The 23,681-nt window shown below is 34.8% G+C and overlaps 1 protein-coding gene across 1 annotated transcript in view; it reads right to left on the bottom strand.

The window, feature by feature from the left end:
- The window catches only part of PHYHIPL (phytanoyl-CoA 2-hydroxylase interacting protein like), a 51,117-nt gene extending 31,074 nt beyond the window's left edge, over window positions 1-20,043 (bottom strand). Inside the window, exon 1 of the mRNA XM_011362256.2 lies at window positions 19,676-20,043. Within this exon, the coding sequence (XP_011360558.1) occupies window positions 19,676-19,781 (106 nt within the window). The 5' untranslated portion in view covers window positions 19,782-20,043. The remainder of the gene's footprint in view (window positions 1-19,675) is intronic.
- Window positions 20,044-23,681: the final 3,638 nt, after the last annotated feature.

Genomic DNA, 23,681 nt, shown 5'->3' with positions numbered 1-23,681 from the left:
AGCTAATTTCAAGCAAACTTGTATTCCACAGCTCCTTCAAAAAAAAATAATAAATTGCATATAAAATCTGTACTGCTACATTGTAATAAGAAGTAGGTTATCATGAGTTTAATGAAGCTTAATATTCAGGGCCCCTCATTTGCATGGTCCAGTACATTCTTTTTTCTAAATAGGGTACTCCAAATTAAGATTGAGGTGATACAATATTTATATCCATTCCCCCAGAACAGGTATAAATGTTTTCTGAATGAATATATGAATCTAGTCAATTTTTAACCTATTCTTTATTTTGAAAAAATTTAAAATAAAAATATACCTTCATATAAAGTATATACTTTAAAACAACTTTGTACAAGGTGTACATGATAATTTAATATACATATATATATACTGGAGTGATTACTACGGTCAAGCTAATTAGCATATCATCTCACAGTTACCTTTTTATGGTGAAAACATCTACTCTTAGCAAATTTCCAGTATTCAATATAGTAGTATCATTAACTTTAGTCATCATGCTGCATAGTAGATCTCTGGACTTATTCATCCTACATAACTGCAATGTTTTACTCCTTTGACCAATCTTCATTTTCCCCACCACCCACCTCTGGCACCGTCGTCTACCCTGCTTCTATGTATTCAACTTTTTTAGATTCCACATATAAGTGAGGTCCTGTACTGTTTTTCTTTATGTTTCTGGCTTATTTCACCTAGCACAATATCTTTTATATTTATTCATGTTGCTGTAAATGGCAGGATCTCCTCCTTCAAGACTGAATAATATTCTATTGTATATACATACCATGGTTGCTTTATCCCTTTATCCAAAGACAGACTTTTAGGTTGTGGCCATAACTTCGCTATTGGCTATTGTGAATAAAGCTGCAATGAACACGAGAATGAAGATATCTCTTTGAAGTACTGATTTCATTTCCTTTAGGTATATGCTATCATATGATAGCAAGAGCAATCAGACATGATAAAAAAAGTAAAAGGCATCCAAATCAGAAAGGAAGTAAAATTACCTTTGTTTACAGATGACAAAAGCCTATATGCAGAAAACCCTAACGACTCTACAAAATACCTGTTCAAACTAATGAATAAATTCAGTAAAGTTGTAGAATACAAAATCAACATACAAAAATCAGTTGTATTTCTTTACACTATTAATGATCTATCTGAAAAATAAAGTCAAGAAAAGAATCTCATTTATGATAGCATCAAAAAGAATAAAATACTTAACAATAAATTTAACTACAGAAGTAAAAGATCTGTACACTAAAAACTATAAAACACTGATAAAAGAAATTGAAGAAGACACAGATAAATAAAAAGATATCCCATGTTCATGGTTAAAAGAATATTGCTAAAATGTCCCCATTACCCAAAAACAATATACAGATTCAACATAATCCCTATCAAAATTCCTCCATATGGAATATATAATTCTAAAATTCATGTGGAACAACAAAAGACCCCAAATAGCCAAAGCAATCTTCAGAAACAACAACAGGGTTGAAAACATCACACTTCTTCATTTCAAATTATATTACAAAGCTATATTAATGAAAACAGTCAGGCACTGGCATAAAAATAGAGACCAAGAAAACAGAATAGAGAGCCTAGAAATAAATGTAGGCATATATAGTCAGTCAACAGACCTAATTTTCCACAAAGTTATGAAGAATATGCAATGTGGAAAGGATAGTCTTCTCAATAAATGGTGCTAGGAAAACTGAATATTCACATGTAAAAGAATGAAACTGGACCCTTAACTTACACCATACCCAAAAAATCAACTCGAAATGAATTAAAGACTTACACATGAGACTTGAAATCATAAAACTCCTAAAAAACACAGGGAAAAAGCTCCTTGACATAAGTCTTGGCAATGATTTTTTGGATTCGACACCAAAAGCAAAGGAAATAAAAAATAACCAAGTGGGACTACATCAAACTAAAAAGCTTCTGCATGTCAAAGAAAACGATCAACACAATGAAAAAGGCAACCTACTGAATGAGAGAAAATACTTACAAATTATGTATCTGATAAAGGGTTAATATCCAAACTAATATCATACAACTCAATAACAAAAAAGCTCAAACAATCTGATGTAAAAATTAGCAGAAATTTTAAACAGACGTTTTTCCAAATAAGACACACAGATGGCCAATGGGTAAATGAAAAGATGCTCAACATCAGTAATCATTAAGGAAACACAAATCAAAACAACAATGAGATACCACCTCACCCCTGGCAGAATGGCTATTATCAAAAAGACAAAATAACTATGTTGGCGAGGAATGGAGAAAAGTACCCTTGTGTACTGTTGGTGAGAATATAAATTGATGCAGCCACTATAGAAAACAGTATAGAGGTTCCTCAAGAACTAAAAGAACTATGATCTAATCCAGCAATTCCACTTCTGGGAATTTATCTGAAGAAAATGAAAACACTAATTCAAAATATACACACTCTTACGTTCATTGAAACATTATTACAATAGCCAAGACATGGAAATAATCTAATTGCCCATCAATGGATTTCTAGTTTGTGTTTTTTATTTTTTTAATTATTTTTATAATTTTCAATTACAGTTGGCATACAGTATTATATTAGTTTCAGGTGTAAAATATAGTGATTAGACATTTATATAATTTATGAAGTGATCATCCCAATAAATCTAGTACCTATCTGACACCATACATAGTTATTACAATATTATTGACTATATTCCCTATGCTATACTTTACATCCCCACGACTATTTTATAACTACCATTTTATACTTCTTAATCCCTTCCCTTTTTCAAACACCCTAAACCTGCCTCTCACCTGGACACCATCAAAATGTTCTCTGTATGTTTTATTCTGTTCTTTAAGTTCCACATGTATGTGAAATCATATGGCATTTGACTTTCTCTGACTTGTTCCATTCAGCACAATAGTGGCTCCATCCACATTGTTGCAGATGGCAAGATTTCATTCTTTTTTTTTTTTTTATGGCTGAGTAATATTGCATTGTATATATGTACCATTGGATTTGCATGTCCTTTACAAGAAGTGTTTTGGGTTTATGTGGATAAATACCCAGAAGTGAAATTATTGGGTCCTTCTTTGTCTCTTGTTATAGCCTTTCTTATAAAGTCTATTTTGTCTGGTATAAGTATTTTTTCATTTGTTTCCATTTTCATGAAAATATCTTTTTCCATCCCTTTCAGTCTGTGTCTTTCAATCTGAAGTGAGTCTCTTGTAGACGGCATTTGTAAGGGTCTTGTTTTCTTATCCATTCAGCCACCCTATCTTTTGATTGGAGCTTTTCCTCCATTTATATTTAAAGTAATTGTTGATAGTTATATAGTTACTGCCATTTTATTATTCATATGTTTTTTCTTTTTCTTCTTAAAGAAGTCCCTCTAGTATTTCTTGTATTACTGGTTTGGTGTTGATGAACTCCTTTAGCTTTTTCTTATCTGGGAAGCTCTTTATCTGTCCTTGTTTTCTAAATGATAGCTTTGTTAGGTAGTCTTCCTTGTAGGTCCTTGCTTTTCGCCACTGAATATTTCCTGCCAATTCCTACTGGCCTGCAAAATTTCTGTTGAAAACTCACCTGACAGTCTTATGGGAGCTCCCTTATAGGTAACTGCTTTTCTTTTGCTGCTTTTAAGATTTTCTGTCTTTAACCTTTGGCATAAAACACATCATAATGTGTTTTAGGGTGGGCCTCTTTGGGTTCATCCTGTTTGAGACGCTCTGTGCTTCCTGGACTTTATTTCCTTTGCCAGGTTAGGGAAGTTTTCCTTCATTATTACTTCAAATAGGTTTTCAATTTTTTGCAGTCTCTCTTCTTCTCCTGGTACCCCAATGATGTGAATGTTGATATGCTTGAAGTTGTCTTAAACTATCCTAATTTTTTTTTTTGGATTTTTTTTCTTATTGCTGTTCTGATTGGGTGTTTATTGCTACCTTATCTTCTCAATTGCTGATTCTATCCTCTGCTTCATCTTACCTACTGTTTATTCCCTCTAATGTATTCATTTTAGTTATTGTATTCTTCATTTCTGGCTGTTTTTTGTTTGTTTGTTTGTCTTCTATCTCCATTTTGTTTTCCATCTTTTTGTTAAAGTTCTCACTAAGTTCATCTACTTTTCCCTTAAGTACACTAAACATCTTTATAACCAAGTTTTGAACTCTGAATCTGGTAAATTGCTTGTCTCCATTTTGTTTAGTTCTTTTTCTGGAGCTTTGTTATGTTCTTTCATTTGGAACATGCTTCTTTGCCTCCACATTTTATCTGCCTCCTTGTATTTGTTTCCAGGTATTAGGTGGGGCTACTATGTCTCCTGCTCTTAGTAGAGTGACTATGTAGTAGGCATCCTGTGGGGCCCAGTGGCACAGTTTCCCTGTGCAGGCTGGTCACCTGAGCTGAGTTCTCCAAGTATGTCCCTTGTATGGGTTGTATGTGTCCTCCTGTTGTAATTGCAACTTGGTTGCTGTCTGCACATCAGTGAGAGGGACTGACTCACAGGCTAATTAGTTGTGAGGACTGGCAATGACCACAGTGGAGGAGCTGATATGTAGGGGCTGACTATGGAGTAAATTTCACTTTAGTAGGGCTCTTGTGTCTGCCCAGTCTGCCCTTGGGTGTGTCATCTGTGGAGATAGTCTGGTGGTGGTCCAGCCTGGTCCAAAGCTGGTCACCAGGCATGCCGGCCCCAGGGCCTCCTGAGAGGGTCCCCACCACAGGCCAAATTCAGCCGCAGCTTATGCCCTGCCTGGGGCCACAAAGCAATCCGCAGATGGTTGCCACCACCACTGGGCTTGGAGGTGCCTGGAGATGGCCGAAGATAGCTGCTGCTTGTGGCAGGTTTGGGGCTGCTGAGCAAGAGGTATGGGGCACATGGAGGTCAGATGCTGCTTGTCTGGGTTTTGTGAACCTTTGAGAGATTTTAGGAAATGTTGCAGCATGAGCCAAGACAGGCCATTTGTATGGAAGCGGTCTGGGTGGACTCGCAAGTTGGGTGGGACAGGGTCTCAGAAAATCATCAGGGTGGAGCGACTAGTGTTAGCCAGGCTGATGGAGACACAGCTATGGTGGCTGCCTGCCTCTGCATCCTGGGAGGTAGGAGGGCTCAACAAAGAAATAATAGATTCTGTCAGCATTCCTGTCTGGAAAAAAAGTTGTTCCTCCATCCCTCACCTTGAAGCCAGATAAATCAGTTCTTCCCTATATATCTCTGATACCTTTTATGCTGCTGCCCCAATGCTGGAGCTCAGAGCAAGTAAGTGTTCAGTGAGCAAGTCCATGGCTGGGCCCTTTAAGAAGAACGCCTTGGACGCCAGCCGCCCACTGTCACACTCAGCCACAATCTCTGCTGGTTTGCACAGTAAAAAGTTATGGAGACTTCTCTTCTCGGCACTGGAACCCTGGGCTGGGCAGCCTAATATGGGCCTGGGACCCTTCACTCCCACGTGGTGGATGGACCTCCGCAGCTGAGATATCCCTCCTGATTTTTAACTACCACAAGCAGGTATAGGACCAGCCCATTTTGTGTCTTTGCCCCTCCTACCAGTCTCAAGGTGGCTCTTTCTGTACACTAATTATATAAAGGTACCCCATGTACAAACAGTATGTTTGATAATTTGATATCATAACAGTATGATAGTTTGATATATCAAATATTAATGCATATAGATAAATAAGATTAGTCAAACTTGTTTTTCTTATTTTAGATAAGACAAAATAAATATTAACAGAAGTTCTATTACTTTCTTCCATGGCCCAATTGATTATCTTATGTGCCCTCAGGTTCATACAAAATATATGCATGGCATTTACACAACACTTTCGAATGTCTTAACATTGGAAAAATAAAGTATATAATTTCTCCAAAGAGTACAACAGAAAAATGGAAGTAAGTCATTGACAGACCCTTAGTCTGTGTATATATAATACAAGACAATAAAAGCCATTTTAAAAGCATTTAAAAGTCATTTTAAAAGCAAAGTAAATTTTTCTATTAAAATAAATGATACCTTATATTGTTAGTATAATAACATTAACCAATGCAAAAATTTGCAAAACTACTTTTTTAATTTAACAAAAACTACTCTGGATAATATAATTTTTCTCCTTTCTGTTTTCTTTTATCATCACACTTAGCTTTCTTAGGAGTCTTTTTTTTTTTTTTTTTACTTCAAAACAATGTTTTTGACATTTCACCAGAGTGTTTAAATTTGTGTGTTTAAATTTAAAAATGTTGATAGAAATGCTGGGTAACAAACTTCGCAAACTTATAAGTAAATGATACAATTACAGCAGTGCTTTTGAAATTTAATGTCAGCACAATTATAATTTAGCTACCTTTGATATGACCTATAAAAGATAAAGCTAGAAATATTAAATCTTTGAATTTCTAATATCTAGTATATATTTCCCCTCATAAAAATTTCAGAGATAATTTAAGAAACCATTGTTTAAGACAATTTAGTTGGTATTATATTTCACTGCCATTTTGCCTTTCCGTCAAATTCCTAAAGAAATAATTAAGAACATTAGAGAAATGAATGACAAAGAACAGTATTGTAGGGAAAATAATTATTTTTGATTAATGTGTTTCGTAAGTTTATTTTCAGATTTTCTTAAAGGATAGCACATCTACATTTTAAAATGCAATGAAAATAAGTAAATGCACACATACATTATTTGTGGTAAATAAATAACATGCATTTATCCAGAGAAATATATTTAAGATTGTCATTAAAATATTAGCACATGATAATAAAGCTAAGTGGTCTTTGAATGTCAGAAAATTACAATTGTGAAGTATTAACAGTACAGGCAAAAAAAAAACTGAGGAAAAATTCTTCAAATTATTATAAGGGCAGCAAAGAAAAAGTCTAATGATTGCTGATCCATATGAAGTTCTTAGAAGTATTTGTGAAGCTCTTAGAAATATTTATATAGATGAAGATATACTTCTACAATACATGGTGCAGAATAAAATTCTGGTAGCGGTGGCTACGTTGTATTTGGCGCACATTGCGATTTCAACCTCAAATTTTATTACTGTAAATTTTATCATTAGAATTTGAATGAGTAAAACTTTTAGCAAAGTAAGTTTTAAAAGCAAATTCCACAAACACTGCTTTTCAATCACTAGGCTTTCCTTTAAAAAAAAAAATCACTAAAAATAACAATTAAAAAAAGCTATATCAAGTTCCAGGGAAATACTGAACATACTCAATTGCACCAAAAGAAAATGTATAAAAGTAAGCTCAAACATCCAGCCTTAGGAGAGCTTGAAAAAGCTACACAAAACTGTATTTATTAAAATGGAAGGTTTATCTAAGCTTAAATACAAAGAATCTGCAAAAAAAAAAAAAAAATTAAGTGTAAAAAAGACTATACCTTATTTAGACTAGCATTCGATAGATACTCTAGTGAACATTAAAATGTGTAGGTTCAAAGTCAAAAGAAAACCTTGGAAATACATGTTCAGTACGAAAGCCTTAGAAATAGCTTTGGTGAAGATTTTAGTTTTTCTTTAGGCTCCAGTGTCATTATTTTTCTGCTAATTTGAGTTCCAACAGTTCGTTTATTTTATGTACTGCAGACTATATTGCCATGGAGGAAAAAATTAATCCAGTGTATTTCCACAGTAAACCCAGAAAGTCATATATTTAATTCTCTTTCCAGTCAAAGTAAAGAGAAAAATATCTACAAAGGACAGAGCTTAGGTCAATTGTATTTCTTCCAAGTTAACTGCCCCAAATAACCACACTTAAGCCAAATTTATTATATGGAAGTAATTAATTTTCAAATACTTTTAGACACCACATAAAAAAGACACAGGCCTTATTTTATTCACTCTAATGAGTTCAACAATTTGACATGGGTCTGAAAGACTGACTAAAAGATAAAGGAAGAAACACTTGATACAAAAAAAGTTTGAAAAGGACTACCAAATTTTCATCTCTATCCTCAAACTTTCTCCCTATGAGACAGATGGATATTTCTAACAGCCTTCTGGACACGTTCATGTAGGTATTCCACAGAGATATGAAACCTATTTTGTCTTGAAGACACTTTAGTGATAGTTTGTTATCAAGGCTATTCCTTCACATTCCCTCCAACCAACAAATACTATTTTATTTACTGGTGTTAAAATGTATGCAATCTGCAAATTTAGCTGCCACGAACAACTCCTTTTTCATATCTCACACTTCCAATTTAATCACAAAGTCAACAGATTTTTACTTCAGAAATGTTCAATTCCATTCCCAATTTTTAGCTATCTTGTCTTAACAATCCTATTTATAATTGCTTTACAAATGGTTAAACTTCTGAGCTCAATATTACAGTTCATTCCTCAAATAAATACCAAAATACTATTTATTAAAACCAAATATATATCTCTTCCTTACCTAAGAATTTCTTTGGTCATGCTACCGAACACGATTGTTCTCCAATGAATCACCAACATCGGCATCATCTGGAAATCTGCTAGAAAATTCAAATTCTTCAGCTCCACCTGAGATCTAATTAATCAGAAACTCTAGGGGGTGGAGTCCAGAAATCTGTGTTTTAACAAGCCCTGCAGGTGGTAAGTTTTGAAAACTAATGGTTTAAATTGGTTCTGAGCCCTGATTTAGTTTTTTAATACAGAGTTCATTAAAGCAGGGGCTCTCAACCTCTGGGCTGGAGACCAGTACTTGTTGGTCTGTGGCCTGTTAGGAACTAGGCTGCACGGCCGGTAAGCGGTCCCTGATGCCTAAAAGGTTGAAGACCGCTGAAAATTATTTAAAACTGTAATACAAATAGCATACATCATATTGTGCTGTATTATGTGGTTTTGGGAAGACATCAAAACAAAACTTTGCCTGCTATCTCACAGCAAAAAAACAGCACAATGTATTAAAAGGTTTATGGCTCTGTTCATGTTTCATGCTTATTTTAACTCGTCAAGTATATGCTGAAGTAAAATTTTGCAAACACATTATGTACAGGTGTATCTTGTTTTATTGAGCTTGACCTTATTGTGCTTCACAGATGTTATACTTTTTTTTTTTTTTACAAATTGGAGGCAAGATCCTTCACTAGCAAAATGGTTGTGACTTGCTTTATTGCAATACTCTGAAACCAAACCTGCAATTATCTCTGAGGTGTTTGCCTGTACCTGTATGCAGCATTCAATTAGTTGCAGGCAAGGCTCAGGTGCATGTGCTTGTCCCTTAGGCTCAAATTAAATAGAAGCTTACTGAGTTTTGTATACTTCTCTAATTATATTTGTGATGAAGTTACTTTAAGTTTGGGATAGAGTTATACTTTTTCCAGTATAGGTAATGAAATAATTACCTATAAAACTAGAAATGGATCCCTAGTTAAAATGAGAAATGTTAAAGAAATAAATGTTAACATGTATGTATTAAGACTGATTTGGCTCAAGATGTCTCAAGTTGTAATAGCTGATTTTTCAGCTAATATTTACTATACTTGTAACTATGTTCAAAATGAAATAAATATACTGGAAGCTCTCATGAAAGCTAAAATACAATGCTAAATTTCAGTGATAGTTATCTGTCAGTAAAATTTACATTGTAGTAATAAAAACTGATAACTTTTCATTAGATTTCATACAATGAGGTTTTGCAATTAATAATATGGTTCTCTGACAAGTTCCATAATTAGAAGAAAAAAAAAGTGTGCCTGAAGTAATTGTAAGTCTTGGCAATTAAAATGTGCTCAGAACAAAGCTACCATATCACGTATGAGCAAAAGCATACACAACTGGAAAAAAAAACATTAAATCTCATATTCCTGACATTGCAACAAATATATTATTAATAAACTGTTATTGAAAACTGAAATAAAACATCGGTGCATGTCTGAAAATGTTGAGAATACATAATTATTCTTCACATATACCTGATTAATTCAAATGCTGAGATTATGTAAAATCGTTCCAATTTAACTGGGTGAGAATATGAATGTGGCAGATCTCTCCATTTACTTATTCGTAGAAGTTTCTCAAATAGGTAAATTCAAGAATGGAAAAACAACAATGGAAAAGAAACTTTTATTGTCTAAATAATTTTTTAACATATCATCAACTAAACTGTTAGGAGTGTTGAGACAACTATATTAAGGGAAGTAGATAAAATTTTAAAATCTCAGAATTGGTAGCTCCTGTAAAAGCTGCTACCAGCTTTCATTAAGTACTAATTGTTCACTAATAAGGATTGAATATTAAGATATTTCAAAATCATTTTAGATAATCACATGTAGACTATTGTTTAAATTGGAGTTTTTTTTTAACTAATTGTAATGTTATGAATAGAAAATTTCAAAACATAGTTTTTATACCAAACTTAGGTGGGTGTGCTGAAGTAAGGTATAAATATCTCAAAAGAAACAAGAAATACTTTATTTATTAATTTAAAAAATCCCCTTTGATAGATATTTTTCAAATAAGAGGCAAACTAATTTGATTATCTAGATCTTGAATAAGCTGAAGAAACTCAATTTGAAAATATAGTCACAACGTTACCAAATTTATAAAAGCAGATAAACTATCAATAATGAAACTGATTCTTACAGTTAAGATTCGTTATGCAAGTAAAATAAATTCAACTGTTCTGAAATTTAACAGACATCAGTGCAAAGATATGAGTGTGTTTTTCTTAATGTTATTAATGAATATCTCTGAATATTATGATACATTATTTTCTAAATGAATGAAAAAAATGAACTCATTTATGAATCTATTTTATTACTAAACTGCAAAAGGAATACTTAATCTTTGACTCTACTTTGAAAACACATTTACTATTTCTCTTTCGGTCTGTATCAATTTATTTGAAGAGTATCCAGAGAAGGCAAAATGATTTTAAAAACATTACTATTTGCCATTACCTTTCTGTATGAACCAGAACTTTTTAAGCACAATGTAATAAAAATAAAATACAGAAATAAAGTGGATATTGAGGCTGATATAAAAAAACAACTTTTAGGTATAACTCCTAATTTAATTCCTCAGCATTCTTGTTTGACTTTATCTGAAGAATGCTATAAGTTTGAAATTGCAGGTTCAGTGTATATTAATAAAATGGTATTTTCACTTGTTAGAGTTCTGCAAAATGTGTTTTTTAAAAGGTTCTCTACAAATTAGAAAGTTTGAAATCTACTAACAAGATTTCAGACTAAATAAATCCAAACTCCTAATAATAGCATCATCTCTAGCTAGAACTAGCTTTCACTTTATTTTCCACAAGGAATACTTCATTCCTTGACTAAAACCGAATGCTATGTATTATTGGAACATACATAATTTTATGCCTTTATCCTTGCTTTTATCTGTGCCAGAAATGCCCTTAACCCACTTCTTCTGGCAAATTTTATTTTACTTTTAATATTCAGAAAAAATGTTCCTTTCCCTTGTGAGACTCATGACAGAATTAACCATGTTCTCTTCTATATGCTAGTACAGTACTTATCACCACCTATTATAGTTTTCTACTAAAATATATTGTCTCTCTAAATGTCAGTAAATCTTTTGAATGCGGGATTCAAGTTATATTCATTCTTGGATATCTTTTTCTCCTGTTATGCCCTAAAGTTTAAATATATGTACAAACAGATAGTAAAAATTCCAGGCAAGTAAAATAACAGAAAGAAGAAAATAAAGTGAGAATATTAACCGGTTAAGTTTAGTACCTAAAATTAATCATTGAGCAAGAATAGAATGGTACTATTCTCTAGCTAATGCACTCAAAGTGTGGGCTGCAAACTATTTACCAGTCTGTGATGAAATAAATATAAAAATTAGAATTAAGCATTTGGAAACGTTCAGAACAATTTGACAGTGATTGTTCTGTTGAATCTTTTTGGATCTCTAAAATTTCATTTTTCTAATAATTCATTTTAATTATATTTCTTAAAGCATCAATCAGTGACAGATTAGATCCTGAAAAAAAAATAAGATAGATTGAGAAGGATTATATTAGAGTATGGAAGATAGATAAAACCTTGATTATTTTTCAATGAGAATTTGGTTTAGAAAGAATATGATCTATACATAGTTTTGCAACATGTACCAATATAACTATCAATATTTCTCAAAGTTCACAGCATAATTTTTGATACTTTAAAACGGATCTATTAATAGAATTATAAGTGTACCTACACTAATGCATAACTAATATTTCCTTCTAAAATTATTTATGCGGAGACTAGATTTCGAGTTAAAATTAGGGCTTGTTTTTCTTACTGCCCATCAGACACAATGGCATAGCTGGCTAGTTGGTAAGGTTTTTCAGCTTTCTACAGCTCTGCCTGACCTGCGTAATCTCAAAACCTGGGCAACATATAAAAGAAAAATAATTATAATTTTTTCTTCAGAAACTCTTCTTTCAATACTTTTATTCCTTATGAGAGGTAAACACAAAATGTAAATATATATATGCCTTACTGTTAAAATGTACAGCTTAAACTTACTGGATTTTGTTAACCAATGCCACCATAAAAATAAAGAAAGAAAAGAAAGAAAGAAAGAAAGAAAGAAAGAAAGAAAGAAAGAAAGAAAGAAAGAAAGAAAGAAAGAAAAAAAGAAAGAAAGAAAATATTTTTATTTCTATCAAGAGAAATTAATTTATTTTCTCAATCCTCAACAGTACGTGTTGGCAAGCTTTTTCTGTAAAGAAGCAGATAATGTGTATTTTAAGGTTTGTGGTTAGGTCTGCTGTCACAGCTACTTAACTCTGCTGTTGTAGTAAGAAAGCAGCCACAGACGATATACAAACGAATGGGCATGGCTGTGTTCCAATAACATTTTACTTACAAAAATGGGCAGCAGGTTTTCGGATTTGGACCAAAGACTGTAACTTGCTGATCCCTGTTCTGTACCATAGATATAACACCAAAATGCAGTTATTAAGAACCAATCACATAGTAGACATCCAAAAATTGTCATTCTTTTTCGCATTTATCATCAGCTTTAAAAGTTTTAAAGACTGAGAGATTCATCAACAATCAGGTTTGCAGGAGATAGGACACTATTTTTCAAGATCATCAAAGTATATTAAAAACATTTTTTTCTCTTTGTCATTCATGGTATATATCTAGGGAACCTATAAGCCTTTCATATTATTATTATTAGATAGCAACACTCCCACTGGCTGGCTATAGAAAAAAAAAAAGATTTATTTACAGGAATTGCCACAAACACTGCAAAAATTAGTATATCTGCAATAATCCCCACAGAGCAGCCCTTTAAAAATGAACCACAAAACTTGGCCCAAAGTCATAATATCACAAATAAAACTACAATTCAGAACAGGATGCTTTTTGTTCAGCTCACATCTATTGAGCAATTTTTGTTTGCATTTTTAACAAACCTGGAACGTAGATTTATTTCATTTTGGGGGTTCGAGGTTGGCCTTCCCCAGCATGTGATCACTCCTTTCCTTCAAGGAGTGAGACGCAAAGCTCATTAAGAGGTCACTCTAAAACTGAAGTCAATCCTAACCTTCCCTTTTTCACCTAAATTCTAGACTCCCTAGTGGAATATATAGTTCTATGAAAAATTCTCATCATCATTCTAGAACTCTTTTCCCCAGAACGCAAGAGCAATTGCTAAATGTTTAATGTTTCCAAGGGAGTCTTACTGTTAGAGTTCTAATGTCTTAACATAAACAATCTTATCAATAAATCCCTCTGAAAACATTCCGGATTCTAAAACTACCTTTATGCAGATGACTCAAAAATCTCTATTTCACAATCCTCTATAAAGTGGCTAGTTTTTGTCTAGTAATGATTCTCAAAATATTATCATTGGAATATGAGTAGCCTTTGAAGAGTGGAATCAGGAAAAAGAAGAGTCTAAAAATATAAGTGAGTTCTCTGATGAGGATCCACACCAAAACAATAATGAGAAGGTGGTATATAATATTGTTCTGAGAATATGCTTTATGTGAGAGAGGAAAGTACCCCTGGAAAATGACTTAGGACGTATTTGGATGTCAACTGAGACCTAAAATTTGAGATGTAAAAAACTGTCATCACGGGGGCTAAATATTATTTCTTTTCTCCTTTTTTTCCTTCGTAGACAATGATTCTTCTGATTTTCCAGACTTTAAATTCCAAAATTACTCCTGATTACTTTCCATTTTGCTTGAAAATTCAATCACAAATTCTTCATAACTATCCTTTTTATTTCTTTTATACTACTGCCACTCACCATCCTCCCATATAGAAAACAAGCTGATGCCGTCTTCCAATTTTTCCTGGCAAGATTCTTCAACTTTTCTATATATTTCTGCTACAAGTCTTCCCCAAACACTAATTTTACTTTCAAATGTATATGTATAAAATGTAGCTTGCTCAATATATGGTTTAACAACTGTTTCCTAATAATAAAAAATATTTTAAACAGTTAAAGAATGAGGCAAATGCTTTAGAGTAGTAAAAACTGAATTTAAATAAATAAACAATAAAGATTCCTTTAGAGAAATTTAACATAAATGGAAAATAACCCAAAAAAGAAGCAAATGCTATAAGGCAAAACTTAAATTGATACAGCTGCTATTACTACTGACTCTCAGGATATAATATAAAAGTAATCAGAACTATACTTACATAAGTTATAAGAAAAATCAGGATTGGGCCTAAATGTCGGGGAAATATCAGCAGTGGTAAACCAAGTGACTTAGAAGTTGTCTAGATAGTGTTCTATGGAGTGAATTTCTGACTGGCTTACCTAGGCAACAAAGCAAGTTGCCAGTGTTACTACTTATGACACATCAGTCATTCTACCACTGGAGGGAGTCTGGTCACACATCCTTTGATGTGAATTTTACTCTAATAACTTCCTGTTCTTCACTGGGAATGAGTAAAACTCCTACCAAGAATATAAATTGGTTTAACATAATCTGATGGTTTTCAAGCTTTTTTTTTGTTTTCTTTTAAGTTTTTATTTTATTTTTGTTTTGTTTCATACCAACTAATAAAAATATATCATATCGCTATAGTCTTATCTAGGTCAAATAAATGAATCCAGAGGTCACATATGCTAGTATAGATCTATCCTCAGAAAAAAAATCATGAAAAAAAACTTTTAAATTAAGAACAGAGAAGCGCTCTGATGCAAATACCTACCCAAAGCAGGTATCAAAGTCACAAGGCACATGAAACAGCAAACAGTAGGTTTGAAGTAGAAGCTGAAAAGAGCTTGTAGAATTAAGGCTGACAATTATGTTACTGATGGGTTAGAAAAATATAAGCCTAGTATAGAGTACTGTAACTGTGATTGCAAAATTTATTGTCCTTTTAAAACTCAGAATTTACAGTTTCCATTGACTATACATGAAGCTGAAGTGACATAAGGATTTGCTAAATAAAATGCAACTGACATAAAAAAACAAATATTGGCAAAGAAAAGAAAAATAAAAAGCAGTTCATCTCAAGAATATATGTGGAGAATAATATTCCATTTACAATAATAATCATTAGTCTCTATTTTGCATGAATTGTGAGAAATGCTTTATGAGTAATACCTGGTTTAATTATTTTAACAATCTACAGGATCAACGTTATTATACCCATTTTACACGAGAAAGCTTGAGGCTAAACAAAAATTAAAGAATTTGCCTAAGGTAACAAGTGTCAATATTCTGTCAGAGGTCATTCTGATTCTAAAATGGTATTACCAGTAAGCTATATACATGTCAGTGAGACTGAGTAATGACTACCTTACAATCCTGTACTATGAAAGGTAACAGTTATGGGTACTCCTCTTAAATGTCTGCTTCAGAAAATGTCATTAAGGATTAGCTAATACAGCACCGTGCTACTAAGCATTTCCATGTTACTCTAGGTTTCCAAAGTTAAATTATTTTTAATTCACGTCAATGAGCAATAAGAAGGAAGTCCCAACTGATTTATAATTTAAATGAATCAGATAATGTCTAAATTTTAAAAATTATCTTTTTAACTATGTAAAAAGGAGAATAGCTTATTATTTATCCTCCATAAAACTATTGTTAGAGACAAAGAGAAGGTAATTTGTCAGCTTCTGTCCGTGAAATTTTTTAAAACGTGTTCTCTTGCTATCATCACAAACTCCAGAAATTATAATCTAAGCAGTGATAAAATGACTTGATCATGGAAATAATACTTGTTAAGCTAGGAAATCTTGGGGATGGATTAAATACTACACAACAAATTAATTTTGTTTTTTTCCCCTTATTATTATAACAAGAGTACAGGGAGCTTGGATAAATGTAAAACAACATATAGATCTTTCCTTTTCAGCAAGAAAAAAAACTTCTACATACATATGCATTATAAAATAGATGAAAAGTACAAGTAATGTAGAATTCGATGTATGAGGTCTAGGGCTGTTTTGTCTTATCATGAGGGTTAAAGTATCTATGTTAAGAAACAAAACTGGAAATGGTGTCTCATATTACTGATGCTTGTATATGAGAAATTAATGTACTTTTCCCTTCATTTAAAAGCTACAATTAAAGTATGTTATATATGCAACCTGAGGATACTTCAGCACAGCAGAGATGGAGGAACAGAAAACACTCTTCTACTTGCAATAGAGATTATACAAACTACTAGATCTACAACACATCTACGACCACAAGTAACATCCAGGCAGGGACCATATACTAACAACTAAAGCACACATGCCTAAGATAAAAGCAAACATGAGATAATGTGTGTGTGTATAAGAACCCTCTTGCTTAATTCAAAAATTCAATTATATGACCACTTGGACTCTATTCCATATTCTTCACAGACTATTAAATCCTTTGAGAAACTACGAGAAAAAGAAACATTGTGAATTCTTGCTAATAATGTAAACATTAATTTATAAGAAAACAGGCAACTGACAGACAGAAAATGACACAAAGGAGGAGAGCCAAGAAAACCTAAGACATAATTATTTTTACCAACAACTATAGCTCCTAGTTGATGCAATATGCAAAAAATTATAAAATTAAAAACACCTACAAGTGGATAGGGTAAAAGAATGTATATTTAACAATATATTATATTTTCTCCTTTTCTATTTTATTCTACTTCCAAGGAATTCATATTGCTCTCATTTTTTCACCATTGCCAGGCTAATAGTAGAGTAAAATAAAGTGAGAAAAGTAAAGAGCAAACAAGACAAATATATTTCTATGATCTTAAAATGATGAAAATACAGCATTTATTATGTGCTCAAGCACATAATAGATCCTCTGCTACATCATAATCTTTCTATGTTATACATTTATAGAAGTAAAATAATGAGACCTGAGAAGAAGTGAAAGGAAGGAAGTGAAGGGAGCAAATAGCATCTATCTAGCTGAAAATTTAATGGAACATTTTTAAATTGATCTGTAAGAACAATTGTATTATCTCCTCTTAATTATATGAAGTCAACTTAACATTTTTAGAATTGACATGTAAAGTCACAAAATAAAAAATGAAGCATTTCACAACATCTCTACACAAGCTATTTCCAAATTTTACACATCTTTTAATAGAAGAGTTATCTCTTTGTATTTGTTGGTATAAGCTTTTTATAAAATGAAACCCTAGTCAATTAATCAATATTTAATCAATTAGAAGTGTAAATAATTAGTAATTTTCAGTTATTGTTTAGTACTAGCACCCTCCCCCATAATTAAATGTTACATAATTTGCTCATTTTTCAGGATTCATAATGGGAACTGAAACTAAAAAATATTACCAAAATAAAATATCCACCATTCTAGAAGAGACCACAAAAAAGTGCAGCATTAATTTTAGCACTCTACACTATTAACTCTGTAAAGTTCATAAAAAGTAAAAACGTTATTTTCCCGAATATCTTTAAAACATGGTAAAGGCAATTTTAAGTATTGAGATTACTGGGTTCTGAGGAACAACCATAAGGCCTATTTCCAATAACTATAGTAATGAGCTTTTGATATATCATTAAAGTAAATAAAAATGAAATGTACTTATTATTAGATTCTTGGTTTTCTGTCAAACCAACCTGGGAAAATCAAAATATTTACGATGGTAATATTACAAAAAGTCATTTCACAAAAGTATAAACTAAAACCCATATGACTTCCTATGTGGTATATTAAAAATAATCTTTACAGTCTAACAGTGCAAGCTTATATATAGAATACCAAAATAATGATTTTTAGATGCCATAAATATATGCAACTATTACTATGGTGACCAAAATAGTCTAAGGATTAAGAGAATATAAGCAGCTTTTGCAAGAGTACTTATTTATCCATATTACGCCTGTTACAGAAATTATTTAAAGTGACTTTGGCTTCAAAGAGCAATTATTCTGTCTCCTAAGTTTATTAATAAACAAATTCAGTGTTCAGTTGACCTAAACTGTACTGTACAGCAATGCCTAACCAAGTTATTACCGAATAAATGACTTTGGAAACAAGACCTCTGCTCTCTATTTGGATTACCTATTAAGATAAATTTTACGTTATTGTGATTCTAATAGTATCTCTACATAACACTGGCTAAAAACATTTTTAAATCACTGTTTCTCTATATAGTTAAACATTAATTTTATTTACAGCCCAAATTGTTCAGGTCATCTTGATAACACAAATTGTTTTTCCATTGTCAGATGTACAATTTCACAATTATTTGGCCAATCAATTACTAGTCAGATGACTTCCTTATAAATGAAGTGTTATTCCACATTACTGAGATAGCACTGACTCTCGAACTACTTCAACTAACATAGAAGCACTAGAACTACCCATATTGCACATAGCACTAGCTTATCTCTTTAACGCTCAGACTTGGGTTCAATTTCCTTCTTTAGGAGACTGCCAACTTTAACAATAGAATAAGCCATATAATATCAACGCACAATGGCGAATATTAGCTACATATTCTGAATCACAGCAGATATATTAGGCCACTTCCTTTACAGATTTTTGACAGTTTTTCTGAATCACAGCCCCAAACCACGAAGCTTGTGGCTGTCCTTGGTGCTGAAACGCACTCTTTCTGTCCCTTCACTAAAAAACAAAACAAAACCCCAAACAAAAAAAACACAACTGTCGTCTCAATCCCATTTTGAGAGGATAAAAAGAATTCTAAATTGTGTGTGTGCGGCGTGGGGGGGGGGCGGTTTGTAGTTCTGAAGATGGGAGGTTTTAAAATGGAACTGATAAGTTTCTGGGCAAAGAATGCTAACTAGTGTGTGCGTGTGTGTGTGTGTGTGTCTGTGTGTGTAGGGGGCGGGGGGGAGGAATGGGAGGGTGCTAGAAACATCCAGAGGGCATTTCCCCTTCGATGCCGGCAAACCCAGGAAATAGGGACTGCGGCAAATATCAGAAACGCCTCGTTCACGGCCCTCGCCCGGGCAGCTCCACCGCCGGGGCCAGACGGGCGAGGATGGCCAGCGGCGCCGGAACCGGGAACGACGGCGACTTTCCGTGGCAACGGGCTAGCCCCGGGGTCCCATTGTTTATGGGGTCCGAGGAGAGGGCGAGTGGGCTGAGGGGAACCCTCACTTGCATTTATTTGCACAGAAAGGACAACAAAAGACTTGCCGCGGGTGCGGGCAGAGTCCGCGGAGCCGGAGCAGCCCCGGCGCCTGGCCCCGGGCTCGGCCCCTGTCTTTCTGGTCCCGGCCGCTCTTACCGTCCCGGTCGCACAGCTGAATGGCTTCCAGGCTGAGGTTTTTGATCACCTCCTCACAGGGGCTGGTGGGGCTGTTGAGGGCATGATCCAGGCGCGGAACCTCCATTTTTCTAACTCCCTCTCAAGCCCGCCTGCTTCGTATCCAGGCTCTCTCGGTGTACCGGGTGGGAGAGAAGGGAGGGAAAAGGGCAGGGAGTGGCGGAGGGAGGGGAGGAGGCCTGAGACGCTGAGAGTCCGAGGCTGAGTCTGCGGGCTAGAGAGCCAGGGCCGAGAAGACGGCTGTGGCAGAAGCGCCGGGGAGTGTGCGGCTCTGAGAAACCGAGAGAGCCCCGGCGCGAGGGCGGGAGGCGCGCGCTCCCGGCGGGGAGGGGACGCGGCGCGCGGGGAACGTGAGGGAAAAGGCGCGGCGCGCGCACGCGCGCGAGAGGACGCGCCCACCTGCTGGCGCGCGGCACTCCCCTCCCCTGCCCTTCCGCGCGCACGCGCCTCCGGTTGCCCTCGCGCCACGGCCCGCGCAACCCCGCGCGCGAGGCGTTGGACGGCAGAGCGCGCGGGAACGGCGGGCGGCTGAGGGTGCCGCGCGCTCTCCTGGCCTTCGGTCCTGGTGAGGGCGATTTGGCGTTCTTTCCCCCCTCACAGTGTCAGTCGGAGCCCAGGTTGGCACTGCGGCGTCTGCACGGGGAGGTGACAGTGTGCAGGTTGGTGGTTTATTAAGGATTGGAAAAAATAAGGGTCCAGATCCTCTGTATCGGGTTTTGGAACCAGCGGGCTACTTTCGCGCGCTCAAGGTCCGGGGCTACTCGACGCCCATAGCCTTCTTGCTCAGCCTTGCGTTCTTCCGAAACAGCTGCGTCAGTGTGAAAACTGAGCGAAGTAATTGAGGAGTGGCAGAGTTTGGGGACAGAACCAAGCTCCCTCCCTCCCTCCTTTCCGACCGCGAAGGAGGTGGGGTGTGCAACAGTACCTTGCCCTTAGGAACATAGAAGGAACCTTTTCTACAGTGGAGAATGTGCTTCCTCAAGTTACCCTAAACTTGTCTGCTCACTGTTTTTAGTGACATTTAAAATTCTGCAGTGCACTTAGTAGAGATGCAACTGTTTTTAAAATAAAATAGATACAGATCACAGCCAATTGACCTCTGTCACCATATGCTTCTTTGGAATAGTTTTTAGTTTTGTTGCTATCTCAGGATCAACAGTAGTACCCCTCCCCCCATTCTTTTATTGTGTATGCTTAGTCGAAATTAAAGTTCCTTTTTATTGATTTTCTAATTCAAACAAATGTTAACCAATAAAGTAACAATTTGTATATAGATTGCTATATGCTGCCCTTTCTAGCCACGTCCATTTAGTCATAATATGACTAAACCTAGTTAATTGAAGCCTCATAAAATAGAAGGACCAGCTTACGGTAAAATAACCCTGAGAGAAAACTTGACACAACTGTGGAAGATAATTGGGTATCTTAAAGTGAAGTGTCTTCATTTTGAACTTAGGTATTAATGAAGACGGATCTCCTTGTAGTTTGAGAGAATTCAGGTAGGGGTGTCCCTAAGGAGAGGATAAATTATTACTTGTCAAGAAATATGACAAGATGGCACTTACTGGTGGATTTCCTGTGTTCCAAAGCCTGGCTCTGGAGGACTAGAAATTGATATTGTCAGGCCAACAACAATGGGTTCACCTTTCAGAGTGCTAGTATCAGATTTATAAATCTCAAAAGGAACTGGGTAAACTAGATTACCGATTTATTGATTTACAGGTGAAAAATATAACTCATGCTTATAATTAAAACTATAATTCATACAAATATTTATTAAGCACTTGCTATGTCCAAGGACAATATGCTAGATATTGGAAAATTTGAGTTCAAATCTATCAGGAAAGAAAGACATTGGAAAAGTAAAATTTTGATGTTTGTTATGAAAGAGAAAATATGGGAAATTGTGGAAGCACCAAAGTCTGGTTAGTCAGGAAAGCCTAACTTTTATTTTAAGGGAATGGGAAATTATTGAAAGGCTTTAAATGGCAAATTAGCATGATTGGATTTGTGGACCAGAATATCTGTGTCATGGGAAGAGGGGTAATGTTTTGAGAAGTACTAATGTGACTTTCTGGGTATAAGACCTATTCAATCCAAGACACCTTTTTGCCAAGGATTTAGATTACATAGGAAATAAAAAAGAGTTAATATTTGACTTTTGACATTCAATATAGGATTTTTTTTTTTTAAGCAAGCTGTTAGGCTTCAAATCAAAGCATTATCAAGAAATAAAATAGAAATTTTTTTACGGTTTGACATATTAAGGCTAGTTCTAGTGGTCCAAATGATAGTTTCTCCCATAGTGAAGACAAGATATACTAGTCCATCATAAAGACTTAGGTCGGAAATTATATAAGGAAGATGATGGCTATGAGATAGGTAAAGTGGAAGAAAATTCTATTCTCTATGGCTCAGGATTATGGAAAAAAGATAGAAGTGCTCGAGGAAGGCAACCAACAACATTTTTACTAACTCTCATCTTGATGATATAAGGTAAGGGATTTTAGCTTTAGAAATATCCAGATAGGTATGGGAAAACTCAAGGACAGAAAATTTTTGTTGTAATTCTCAGATCTTTGGAAGGATATCACTTGGCCAGGCTGTTACCACATTCAGATAACCTTGAACAGGGCATCATAGTCAGAGGAAGAGCAGTTTACTTTCTGGAACTGCTGAAAGTTCCTTTGTACTCAGAAAGTAGCTGACTTGAGAGCTAGCAACTCTGCCATGAAGTCTGATGTTAAAAGAGCAAGGTGGTCTTCTAGTAAAAGCTCGAGGGTGGACTTTCTAGACCAGGGATGTCTAAAGTACCAAGAAGCTGGGACCTGTCATTCAGAGATGGCTACCAGGCCCTGACCAAACTGAGAAAGCACAAACCATGAGTTTCTCCAGCCACCAACTTCAAGTGAAAGACCAGAAGCAACTAGGCATACAAAGGATGTCGTCACCACAGAGACCGGAGTAGAGAAAAGACACTATTCAAATCCAGTAACCCTTTGTCCCAGTGCCTCAAGGTAATGGAAGCTCCCCTCTCCTGATATTCCCAAATACAATCTAAAATAGTATGTTGAGGAACGGTTGAAATCTGAAGGACTGAGAATCTTACCTAAAAAAAGATGAACTTTACCTAAAGGAACTAATTAAAATACTGATTGAACCTAGGTTCCTGGATTAAACCAAAACCACATATTCTCCCTCCCTTTTATATCAGTGAATGAGATTTCATGAACATGACCAAATCAGTTTTAGCTAAAATGAAAATTCTGCCTTTTCTTTTCATACCTAAGTTGCAGTGTAATTGCAGTCTACATACATTTAAATCATTTAACTGTTAGCTTGAGATACCCAATATTATAGTCAAAATACTATCAATCATTTAGGTTTCAACTCAAATGGTATATTCTCTCTAAAGATTATTCTCTCTACCAAAAATCTCATTTTATTTCCATGGGGCTTTATTTGTTTGTGGTTATCCACAGACACAATCACATTATGACTTATAATTTATTAGTATACATGAAGGACAAGATTTAAATTTGAAAAGGACCTTAAATATATCCTAATTCAATCCCCTATGCAGTGTTGAAGTTGTTTATCTTTTAATAGTAAATTAAAGTCATCATGAAATAATCCAAAGCCTTACTCATTCTGAGCCCAAACCTTCCTCCTATAAAGTCAATACAAAGACCTTAATTTTCCCCTCTGTTGGTCATTCAAAATAATGATAATCTTCCTTCTGCTGCCTGCTGTATACAACTCTCTGGCTAAATATTCCTAGTTTTTTCAAACACTTCTGATATCACGTTGGTTTGCATCCCTCTCTCACTCTGGACGCTCTTAAGGATAGCTCAAATTTTCTTAAGAGTCAGTCCGTAGGTGAACATACCAGGTGTAGAATATAGTAAGAATGTGAAGAACAAAACAGTTGTCTATCACCATCTTTGCTCTATATGCCAGACATCTT

The sequence above is a fragment of the Pteropus vampyrus genome, unplaced genomic scaffold, assembly GCF_000151845.1.
Source record: "Pteropus vampyrus isolate Shadow unplaced genomic scaffold, Pvam_2.0 Scaffold3, whole genome shotgun sequence".
Lineage (NCBI taxonomy): Eukaryota > Metazoa > Chordata > Mammalia > Chiroptera > Pteropodidae > Pteropus > Pteropus vampyrus.
Note: the sequence above shows the minus strand (reverse complement) of the source record. Positions and strands in the feature narration are given on the sequence as shown.